The 11668-nt window shown below is 50.7% G+C and overlaps 1 protein-coding gene across 6 annotated transcripts; it reads right to left on the bottom strand.

Moving 5' to 3' along the window:
- Positions 1 to 122: 122 nt before the first annotated feature.
- Positions 123 to 9147, bottom strand: VRK3 (VRK serine/threonine kinase 3). 6 transcript variants are annotated; one of them, XM_064462227.1, is made up of 12 exons: positions 9019 to 9147; positions 8605 to 8945; positions 7333 to 7385; positions 5358 to 5424; positions 4540 to 4624; positions 3865 to 3967; positions 3408 to 3500; positions 3064 to 3196; positions 2164 to 2284; positions 1809 to 1867; positions 1195 to 1343; positions 123 to 463 (listed from the first exon to the last, which is right to left on the bottom strand). In XM_064462227.1, exons 1-11 carry the CDS (start codon positions 9105 to 9107, stop codon positions 1195 to 1197), a joined length of 1293 nt encoding a protein of 430 aa, XP_064318297.1. In that variant the 5' UTR covers positions 9108 to 9147; the 3' UTR covers positions 123 to 463. The 6 variants fall into 6 exon arrangements, 2 of the variants coding, with proteins under 2 accessions (XP_064318297.1, XP_064318298.1); XR_010374685.1 differs by lacking the exon at positions 123 to 463 and having other exon boundaries at positions 1253 to 1343; positions 1809 to 1928; XM_064462228.1 differs by lacking the exons at positions 123 to 463; positions 1195 to 1343 and adding an exon at positions 1350 to 1630.
- Between the last annotated feature and the right edge of the window lie 2521 nt (positions 9148 to 11668).

Here is an 11668-nt window from a genome sequence, read left to right as displayed (position 1 = left end):
ATTAACATGAGCAACTGGGAGAAGACCCAGCACAGGGCTCCAACCACCATCACAACGCTACAGAAGCCCCAGAAAGAGGGCCCTCAACATATGCCAAATAACCAGCTAACAGCAGCATGGGGTGCTTGTCCATAAAGTTTATTACAAAACTATGTACTGCCTCTGTAGTTTAAAAAGACCCCTATTCACTGTTTCAGAGCCAGGCTTCACCCTTCTCCTGGTGGCTCCATTGCAGTTCTTCAGCTACTGCTTACAATGACTTGCCATGCAGGAGTGTCTTCACATTTAACTTGTTACAGTAGTGGCTCAACATTCAGCATTAGGTCACATTAAAATTGGAAAACACTTATAAAAACCTCTCTCAGTTCTAAAACAGGTAAAAGATAGATATCTGCAGAAAAGGCTACATACTGCAGAAAGCTTTGAACTCTCTTGGTTTTTTTCCTGCGCAAGTTTTCTTGATCTGAAAGAAAAGGCACAAAACAACAACATTAATCAGTTCAGTTCCTTCCCAGGAAGAGTAAGTGACGTAATCAGGAGCTAGCACCACCTTCCTGGGGCTTGCTGCTGCATTCAGTGCCCTTGGCTGATGCAGCCCTGGACTAAAACCAGATCTGTCCCTGTATCAAGCCTCAGTCTTGCAGGTGCCTCATAGATAAACCAGAGCACCCAGGCCTAGAGAGCCACCACTTATTGCCACAGGCCCAAGGCAACAGAACCAGAACTACAAGCTACTTTCTGAAAAGTAAAAGCAAAAGATACAGCCCAGAGCCTCAGTTCTTAAAAAAAAAAAAAAAGGACCAGATTGCATCAGTCTGCATTGTGTTAGCACCTCCACACCCCTGCAGACTGTTCAGCCTTTGCTTTATTAACCCTTTTATTCCTTTAAGTATGTTTCCTCAATTTTTTTCTGGAAATATGTACGCTACAACACAGGCCAAGCTTGGCTTTGTGTAGCACTAGACTGATCTCTTAACAGTGAATGCTGAAGGGCCAGTACTCCCTCCACATGGCAGGAGGAGCCCCTAGGTCTCACCAGGAGAGATTTCACAAACCACCCTGCTCTGTCCTCACCTCCTGACTGCTGCCTGCAGCACCCCATGAGCCGTCAGCAGCACTGTGCTGCTCCTGTGCTCCAGCAGCACAGGGGGACAAGCACTTTGTGCTGCTGCAGTCTAAACTACTCGCACTTACTTAGGGCACCATTTTGATATCCACAGAGTCATAAGCTGAAGCTTTCATCTTTTCCAGTGACTTCTTGAAAAGCTGCCGCAGGGCCTCATAGTCAGGCTTCTCCTCATACTCAAGCGCCATTACTTGCTGCAGGTAGCTCTGTAGGGCATCTGCAAAGCAAAGAACATCACTGCACAGGGCAGCCCAGCAACCCCAGTTGGGCTTACAAAGCTGCCAAATGGCCTTCTCAGGCTGCTCTCCCTGTAGACAGTTCACCCACCTGCCCTGGCTAGCTGCAGAGAGAGGAAAACAAAATGAAACGCTAACATGAAGCTCAAAGACAGGATGGGGAAATGAACTCTAGCCCCAAATATTGCATTTTTAAAGCCACCAGAACACTTGCCTCTTCAGCAAAACTCATGAGTACAGAAAACGGGTAGCAGCCCTCCTTGTTTTGCTGTAAAGAAAACAAGGGATTTGTTCATTAGAGGAGCCTGTCAACCAGTCCATGCAATGCCTGGTCACTGTTGTCAGTGGAAGCCATCCTGGACTAACACCCCAGCACAGAAGGTTCTCACTTCAGATACAGTTAATCCTCCTTCCCCAGGTCCCACTGTCAAAGAGCAAGTCCATACCTGGAATGGATCTCTGCCTGAAGCACAGTCGAAGAAGGCATATCACATCCCCTCTGTACCTGGAATAATCAGTGCAGAGTGCTGTCAGATGACAAGCAATGGAGCAGGCACCTGAACAGTCTGTGTTTGGCAACAGGGACAAAAAAAAAAAAAAAGGCTCAATTCAGATGGCCACGTTCTAAACAGAGCTGAAATCAGGGTTCATCAAACACCCTTTGGCCAGGCTCACCCTTTAGAGTGGGATTTACCCACATCCCAATAGTGTACTATGGCCAAGTGATATCTCTTCAGTCACAAAACCTCCCTCACTGTTTTCTGCTGATCATTTCCCAAAAGAGTAGATGATTTCTCCTACTTTTCCTTCTTCTCCACCACAGTTTCTACTTTGTCCAGCTCATCAGACCAGGGCAAGATGCCACAGAGCCATTTCAGAAGACAGTAGCCCAGAGATTCCAGGTCACTCCGGCGAGATGGTCCTGATGGGAAGGAAAAGATATTCACGTGTGGAAAAAACAAGAGTTTGGGAACCATCTCAGAAGAGGTCCAGGGAAGCACCTCTCCTCCAAAGGCAAGTAAGGACTCCAGCACCCACTGCACAACCTTGGAAGTCTCTGTCTGAGGTGCCCCTTCTGTAGAACAGGCAGCCTCATGAAGGGGCACAAGTCTAAAGATGAGAAGTAAAGAAACGCAAGAGCTTCCATAAGATGTGCTGTAGGATATCAATACTTCTGGGAGCCTGCTAACTCACCCAACTGAAGAATCACCTCCCATCCTCTGGAGGAAGATTTGCCCAGTCTGAACAATGGGTGACAACACTCACATCCCAACCAGGAGAGGAACTGGCTAATTTAAATGTCTTTCCAGCCCTCATTGCTTCAAGGTCAGAGCAGAGCCTGATGCAAATCCATTTTGGGCAGGGATTCAGTCTGACTTGAAACAGATCCCTGCTAAGCCAGCACGACGCAGCCCTGTTCTCTATTCCTTGCACACCTGCAGTAGCCAAGGCTCCAGATGGAGCAGGAACATCCCTGCACCTCCTGCTGCAGTCACTGAGCAACCTGGCAAGTCCCAACACAGCAGCCCAGGAGGAGGCAAGAGAAAACAGTCCAAACAGGAACTTGGTTCCAGATGCATGTGAATGCCTGGAAAGCAGCAATAATAGAAGTGCCAGCAGGGAGCCCTAGCTCCAGAAAGCACTGCCACACTAACAGCTCTAGCTGGGCTTTGCTGGCTTGTGTCAGAAACCAATGCTCACCTGCTCCCTTGTGGCTGTCCAGACTGATAAACTCTATCGTGCCTTCATGAGGGGTCCTGCTGCCCTCACGCTGAGCCACGTGCTTCCCTCCTGGGCAATAACGGAACGCAAAGCTATAGCCTGCTAGGGTCACCTAGAAGACATCAAGAAGTACACATCTAAGCATGTGTGTGGTGTGAATTCTGCTTACAGCGTAGCCTGCAATCCTGCACCGCAGCACCTGCTTCAGCACTGCAGACCACACTGCTCCCCTGCCCAGCAGCAGGAACCTGGGTGTTGCTCTATCCCAGTTCACAAGCCCATCCTCACTGCCATTTCCTCACAGCACTGCTCCTGCTCCCTACCTGTGTGAGGTCTGCTGCGTTCAGATAGATGTTCTCAGCTGTGATGTCTCCATGCACATACTCATTTTCATGAATGTACTCCAGGCAGTCTAGCTAGGAGTAAACAGAAGAGGCAAGCATATCAGAACCACGCAGACTCCTTCAGCACCCTGGCTATCACCAAGCTGGACCTTCCCCAGCTCCCCACAGCTGTGTGGAGGAGCACAAAAAGCACCATGTCTCACAGCCTCTAATTTTCAAGTGTGAGGTTTCTCTCATTCTCCTTACCCCAAATTCCTTCAGCATTGCTCATATTGCTCAAAAGATGCTACTCCAAGTTTACAACAGGGTCAAGAGATGCTACTTAATGACCCCAGCCAACCCCTTGGATCAGCTTTAAAAACACCTTTAAAAGACCTGGAAGAAAGTTATAGGTCTTTTTTGAAAAAGTCTCTTAAAGTATTGGTTCTCTACATACCAGTCGGACTACAATCTGAAAAGCTGCCTTCTCCCTTAGTAGGTATAAGCCATCGTTCAGGACAGACTGAAGAGTTCGCCCTAAGTCAGAGAACACCAAAAACCTACAAGAGACAAGGGTTTAGCATGTAGCAGTACTTACCTGATTTGGAAACCCTGCAACAGACACTTGTCAAGCGATCCACCTGGGTTATATCCCCCTTCAACTCCAAGCTGACCTGGGCAAACATTTCCTCAACTTTTGATAACGGAAAAGGAGAGACATGCTGACCGTGTGTTCATAGAATCATAATCATTTAGGTTGGAAAATACCTTTAAGATCATCAAGTCCAACCGTTAACCTACCACTGCCAAGTCCAAGTGTTGCAGATGTACAGTCCGAGTCTTTGTGTTCTTTATGTTATTATCAAAGGCAGGAATAAGGTGTGCCCTGGCCTGAGGGGCAGAAGCAGGAAAAGCAGTGACTCCACCAACAACACAAGGACTGAAGGAAACGGGATAATGAGAGAGGCAAACCATTTGTTAATAAAAGAGACAGGAGCAGTGCATAAAGTTAGCAGTCCAAGGGACAATGAGAAAAGAAATAGCAGACAGCATGGGGAGAAGAGGGAAAGTCCAAGAAGACAGCAGTTGTGGACAAAAGAGCTCAGCTGTGCCCTTTGCAGAGTCACCTCACCTGTAGCTATCTGCATGCAGTCCAAAGCCAATGCAACTGGGGATTCCCAGCAACGGCACTGAGTGCCACTTCTTCCACTTCTCCACTGGAAGGGAAAAGAAGACGACAGAGTGTGGCAGGTGCTGCTAAGGCACTCCAGACGAAGGAGCTCAGTCAGGGATGCCCCTTCTCCAAAGGTTTGCTCTGCCTGGGGCAGCTCACAGTGGGAAGCTTCTCTCATACTGATTCTGGCCCAGAAACACCAGCCTAATGTGCTGGGGTATTGGCATGTCAATGCACATAGCACTGCAGAGCAAGAGTAAGGCAGAAAGGATTCTGGGAATACCAGAGCAGGCTAAGGCATGTGGCTGCTATAGGGCTAGGGGGCAGAGACGGATGGAAAAGCAGATTTTTACGGTCCTCCCAGAAGTGCAAGTTTGACATGAATTCTGCCATCACCCCTGCTCAAACACCTGCCCATGTTTTCTGGTCAGCTTTGCTCTTGGTTAGGTTTTTGGGTCAATGGAGTAAATACCAGAGAGCAGCTGACAGAAACGCCCTCAGAAGGGGCACAGGAGAGGGAGCCAAGACAGGTCAGGCTGCAGGGCTGAAAAGCACAGGTAGAGCAAGAGAGCTTCAAAATGCCAATACCGCAGTGTCCTAAGGTACACAGACTCCAGAGAGAGTAGGCTCTTGGCCAAACTTTTCAGCACTCTGGCACCAACCAAGAAGTGAATTAGTTTATTCTAGCCTGGCCTTCCAAGACTCACATAACTGATGGGAGAGGGATGCCAGTTCTCCTAACAAGCAGCCTAGTTCTTGCCCTTCCAAGCACCAACCTGTGCCAGCCTTTGCAGCTCGCTGGAAGAAGTTCTGTTCATTGTAGATCTTGCCATCTTTGACATCCTAAAGGGAAAAGGAAAGAGGAGCATTACTTCAGCCACACACACCCTGCTAGAAAGGGAAACTTGGGCAAGACTGCTACAAGACCGTCACTACTCATTTTAAAGAAAACAAGACCACCCCTCACACCCACCATCCGCTACCGCTGCCCTGCCCCCCCTCCCCCCCCCCCCCCAATCAAATACCAGATCAGCAACAGAGCTGAGACCAGAGCTCAGGTATTATGTTCACCATTTAATGGTGTGCCTAACAGCAACATAAACTCTGAGCATCCGCACAGAACAAGGGAGTGGCTGTCTCACGTTGGACATCTCAAGCACTACCACTTAGAACTGTCTGGGTTAAAAGCCTGTAGACACTGCAGACCACCTGGCAACCCAGAGCTATTATTTTAGAAGGAGCCAGAGGTGACCCTCTTATCCACAACACAGGTGAGGTTACTTCTGCAAACAGGCAAGTCCCAACAAAGAACTACAAAATTTTATTCCAGGTGTTAGAAAGTGAAACAAGAAAGTCTGTATTTGCGACACTCAAGTGCCTGTGTAGCATGCTACCATCTTACAATCCACCTGTTTAAACCAGCAACCATTACTGCCCTTTTACTACTGCTGCTACTGAGTGATTCAAAATGCATATAGTTTACAGTCAATATGTACATGTTTGCCTGTGCACACCTACGTGTGTATATCTATTCGACATACTGCAGGCTAACTCAGGACAGATGCTATTATGCATGGGAGGAGGCAGCAGTTTTATATTCTGGCTGGTTTGATATCAAAGGCCCTACCCACAACTGGCCAAGGTAGCTGGAGGATCAGCAGGCTCCAGACAACAAAAACCACCGTGTTCCAGAGGATATTTTATTCTGCACCTTGCCTGGTGAGCCAGGCACCATCAAACCCTGGAGCCAAAAATATCCTCATGGGCCGTATCATACTTCACAGTCCTCCATAACCCCAAGGGCTGGGCTGAGCCATTAGGCTATGAAGCAAAATGCCAAAAGATGCCAAAGGTACAAAACAGAGGAGCTGGGAGTGCTACGTACAAAACTGATTAGTTTCCCACCTACCAGTTCTAGCTTTGTGGCACTTAGCTGTCTTTTCTCATTAACACTGTATTCTTTCTCCATCCTCTTAAATAGTTTTTCTCTGACAAACAGGAGAGAGATTTTTCAAGAGTGGACACCACCAGCTCCCCCACAGCACTGGTCTTCCCACAGAGAAGCACACCCCAGACAGTATGCTTCCCACAGAGAGCCACAGCAGACAAGAAAACAGTCTTTCTGCTCTGGTTTGTGAGTTACTAAAAATCAGTCAACTGAATTTCCATTGCAAAACCGCTGTTTTGGGGAACAGCACATTTCTGGAGAACCCAAGTTATTGGCAAGTGCCTAGAAAGCCTGCTCGGAACTCCAAGTATAACAACTGTTTGATTTAAAGATGTGCTCTGGCCTTGCAGAGTCTCTTGGTGCTGGTTCATCACACTACCTCAGCACAGCCACCGAATTATAACCTCTCCAGCCTCCCCAGACTGCAGCAGGGTATGCACACACTTACCAAACAGGAAGAAGCCAGGTCTGACATTAATGAATCAAGATCTCTGCCTTACACAACCAAATTCAGTTTTGGAGATTACGAAGCTTGGTGGATTGAAGAGGCAACCTTTTGGGATGAAGGCTTTCCCTATTTTTTAAATCCTTATACCTGTTTTCTTCACACCTTCAGTAAAAGAGCCAAATTCTACTAAAATCCAAGCCCGAAACCCTCAGTAAGTTATATCCATCTCCTAAACTAGAAGGGGCCTCTGTGACCACTTTCTCTGAACTCCTTGGACACTCATAGCCATATAGGCCAAACGGGTCAGGCCCTGGACACAGTACACTACTCCATACCCAAACAGATCAAAACTCACAAGTTTGAGGGAGTATCTTTGGTTTTGAGGACAGGTTCCAGATGCTGGCTGTGCTGTGGGATGATGGAACAGATGTGGTTACAGGAGCACAGAAAAATAGGTTCTTGCAGTGTTAGCTGCATCATTAAACACAGCCTGTGCAGATGGCTTTTACTTATCCTCTGCTTCTTTCACTTGGTCTTTGCAAAAGTATCCTCTGTGACAGCGTCTTCCCAGATTACTACAAAATAATTCTTACCTTGCTCCAGAAGCACACACCCCTGACATGCAGTTCTGCGTACGTCACAGAAGCATCTAGGCATGGCTACAGTAGTGGGGTGCTTTGAAGGTAGCATGTAAAGAACAAATCATTAGTAGCATCTCAAAGGCAAGCCCAAATTCATTTGCTGGGCATTCCCTCCAGCTCACTCTGTAGTTTGTCGAGTCTGTAAGAGATGCCAAAGTCCCTTCTGCTCTGCATGGTTGTTAAGAGTCTTATGTCAAATGTATCCTTCCCCCTCCAAAAAGATCTGCACCCATTACTTGGCCTTAGGGTAGTTCCTCTTCTGCTCTTAGACCAAGTGCTATACACAGGTTGTCTGCCACTCATCGTCCAAAAGGTGTTTCTGAACAAGCACCCTCCACTATAACAACTTTTTTTTTTCTAATATCACATCTTTTTAAAGTTGCCCAGACTTTGTTATACAACAGCATAAGTAATTAAAAAGAAGCTAAAGTCAAATATCAGGCAAAGCCTACTAATGAATAAAATTCCTCCTGAACAGTGTTTCCAAGTTAACAACAGAGAATAAGATCGGAACCTTTCCTCTGGAAGTTTACAACTAGACTGGAAATAAAAGATCAGCAGTCACTGAACAGCTGAGAAGCAGCCCAGATGGTTTAGCTGCTTTCTTTTGGCCTCCAAAACAGGCTTAGAAACCTCAACTGACATTTAGACACCACCTACAACACAGGAACTCCTGGGCGGTGCCAGTAGTATTTAAGTTTTGAACCTAAAAACCAGAAGGAGGAAGCAAGGCCCCCAAGGATGTGCGTTTCATCAAGTAACAGCCTCCGGCGCTGCAACGCGCAGCGTGGGAACGCCAGGCCCGGCAGCGCCGAGACCTCCCCACCGCCTGTTCACGGCGGACTCCGGCGGTTTAGGGACACCCCGACAGCCGCCACCGACCACCGCGGTGCCTGGCCTAACAGCCGGGGCCAGGTCGTGCCTGCAGCGGGGCCCGCTCCCGCCCGCCTCCCCTCGGCACCCCGCCCGCCCCGGCCCCACAGCACCTTCGTACATCAGCCCGCAGCCGCCCTGCTCCAGCAGCCGGACCAGCCTCCACTGCCTGCCGCCCTGGTCCGTCAGGACGGCCCCCGCCGGGAGCGGCGCCGCCGGGCCGGGCCGCGCCTTGCGGGGCGAGCGGGAGCTGAGCCTCGCTGCGGCGGGGGAACGGGCGGGGGAAGCCGGCGGGGAGGCCGCGGGGCTCCGGGCCTGCTGCAGCGGCGGAACCGATGCTGTCCACTCCCTCTCCTCCTCCCGCGGCGGCGGGGGGAGCCTCCCGCCGCAGGCCGGGCAGAAGCGGAAGGCGGGCTCCACGGTGCGCCCGCACTGCGGGCAGAACTGGTTCACCCTGCGGGCACAACGGGGACGACGGTCAGCGTCAGCACCCGCAGCACGTCGCCCCGCTGCCCCGCTCCCACCACCTTAGTGAAGCGCAGGCCGCCTCGGTCGCCATCTGCTCCGCTCCCGCCAGCCCCCGCCGCCCGCCTCTCCTCCGCCCGCGGACCGACATGGCCGCGTCCGGGACCGCCCGCCGGCCACACCGCGCATGCGCCGACGCCGGTACCGCCGGTCACTGCCACAGCCTCGCGCATGCGCAGCAGCTTGGCAGCGCGCTGCCCGGCGCCGGCGGCATATGGGGACCGGGCGGGGCAGCGGGGTTGGTCGCGGTTCCGCGGCCACGGCTGCCTGCGGGCCGGCCGAGCGGCGTGGGCCGCGCGGGGACAGGCATGCAGGCCGCCCTGGGCAAGCCTGGGCCGGCCTGGGGGGAAGGAGCCGCCTTGGGGGTCGCGTCAGGGCTTCCTCAAGGCTACCCTCAGGGCTTCCTTCAGGGCTCCCTTCAGGGCTCCCTCAGGCAGGAGCCGGTGGTGTCCCCAGTGCTTCCCTCTGCTGTCCGGCCCTTTGTTACTTAAGGCACAACATCAACAAGCTACTTAAAAATAACTCAAGGACTAGAGAACGTGTTCTCACAAGTTGATGAGTGCTAATCAGCAGCATAAGGCTAGGAGGGATAGCTATAGTCAGTGTATATGTGTGCATATACCATCATGTATATGCATTGTACACCTATCAACCTCAACCAGGCACCAATATATTACCATAAAAGAAACATAGGTAGGTGTAAGCCTTTCACTTCAGGATGGATGAGGCTGAGCTTTGCTCGGGGAAAATGCCAGCCCCCAGGACCCCATGGCAGGGCAGAGGAGGGCACAGGTGAGCATCGGGCTGCAGGGACCCAGAGCTTCTTGCCCTGGAGAACACCTCACGTGTAACAAGGTTGGTTTTCAAAGCCTGTCCCAGTGTGCCATCGGAACACCACGGCCAAGGGGTGCGAATGGTTGCGAGGGGGATCTGGGAGGCGACAGCTCAGATGATGAAGAGCCAAGTGGCGGCAGTTGCTCTCACAAAAGCTTAGTGGGGAATGAGGAATGAGCTCAGTGTGCAGATGGTGAGGAGAGCGGTGGCAGAAGGTAGAATAAAATAACATCTCGGGTATCAGCCCGATGACTGAGCCCACCACAGAGCCCTGGGGCTTGAAAGATGCATCTCCAGGCAAGGTGTTCTGCACAGACCTCATCCTGCCGTGGGCTGGTCAGGCCCTCCCAGTCCCTCCAAACACCAGAATGCGTTCCTAATATTCACTAAGTGCTAAAGACCTCCATGGTGACTGGTGGCACCGCTGTGAATGCCTTGTTTCAGCAATAATTCATTAAGCCTTGCAGTTACCACTTTATTTTTTTAAAACTTTTTAACACAGTGTTAATTCATGATCATAGCTCTATAATTTTGTTTGTGGTTGCCTAGGGAACAATGATCATGACCTGATTACATTCAATTTGGGCAGAGAATAATCCATTCAGTAAACAAAAATACATCACGATTTAAAAAGTCAAACCCCATTAAAGGCAAGAAAAATGCTGAGGAAAAAATGGTGATGGGAAAAGGCAGACAGAAAACTGTGGAAAAAGGCAATTCTTTAAGCTTTATTTCCGAGAGCCACCAAGCTATCTTCACAGAAGAGAAACCCCCCACCCTACTTCAGCGGCATATCGAAAGTAACAATTAGCAATAAAAAAGAAAGCCATAATAAATGGATGAAAGGGGAAATATATAGCTATTTTCTCCCCTTCATAACTCGTAATTTGCATTGGGAGTACGGTGGGGCGAGCTGGGTGCCTGCAGCGATGGTGTAGGGGATTGTGTCTCTGGGCATTGCATCTTCTGCATGGTCTCAGCTCAGCAGAAATTTGTTCCCTCTTTCCTGCCTTGGGCATCGAAAACCAGGCTGGATTTTGGGCCGCAGAGGGGGACCACCTCCTGGAGAGCCTCCAGACGGCAGGACAGAGGAGATCCTGAGGTCAAACTTCGCTGCTTTGAACCTTTAGGCTCTCAAGCTGCATGAGAGAGCATGGGAGCTCCCAGCCCAGAGCTGCTCAGGCACTGCTGGTGTCCCAGAGGGCTGTCAGGGCATGTGGGAGAGGGGAGAGGAATTGGGGAGCGCTTGGGGCCGCTCCTGGGGCAGGTATCAGATTCTGGACACTGGGGAAGGGCCACTGGGGTGGTGTGCCCAGGGCAGCCACAGTGGGGTAGGTCCAGGGTGGGGACACCTGGGACCATTCTACAGCTGAGTCAGGGCAAGCAACAAGGATCTCATCCTCTTCAGCCAGGAGTGGCCTGGGAGCATCCGGGACCTGCCACAGCCCCAGCAAACCAACCCTCTGTGTGTTGCTGTCCTGTTCCCTTTTGAATCTGTTTGCATGCTCAGTCTCTGCAGCAGAGGCAGCCTCCCACAACATGGTGATGCACGGTGTGAAAAGTGCTTCCCATAATTTTAAATCAGATCCAGCCCTGTGGTGATCTTTGAAGCTCTGCTCTAGGAAATGAAATTATTTGTGCTTTTTTGCCATCTTAGTGACTCCTTACCAGGCCCCTTCCCCATGGCCCTGCCAGGCTGTGTCATGCACTGAGTCTCCCCCAAGGGAGCTGCTCTGTCTCCCTGCCCGGCTGCTTCTCGGCCTCAATGCCCGGTCCTCTGCGAGCTACCCTAGCCATGCTCGCACACCCCAGTGATCC

This window comes from Phalacrocorax carbo, chromosome 10 (assembly GCF_963921805.1).
Source record: "Phalacrocorax carbo chromosome 10, bPhaCar2.1, whole genome shotgun sequence".
Lineage (NCBI taxonomy): Eukaryota > Metazoa > Chordata > Aves > Suliformes > Phalacrocoracidae > Phalacrocorax > Phalacrocorax carbo.
This window is presented reverse-complemented; position numbering and strand designations above follow the sequence as displayed.

Coding starts and splice junctions, on each gene's coding strand:
- VRK3 (XM_064462227.1), bottom strand. CDS start 9,107: ATGTCGGTCCGCGGGCGGAGGAGAGGCGGGCGGCGGGGGCTGGCGGGA. Junction 5,425..7,332: donor AAAGATACTCCCTCAAACTT/GTGAGTTTTGAT, acceptor TTTTCCCTTTAG/GATGTCAAAGATGGCAAGAT. Junction 1,868..2,163: donor GTGGTGGAGAAGAAGGAAAA/GTAGGAGAAATC, acceptor TGATTATTCCAG/GTACAGAGGGGATGTGATAT.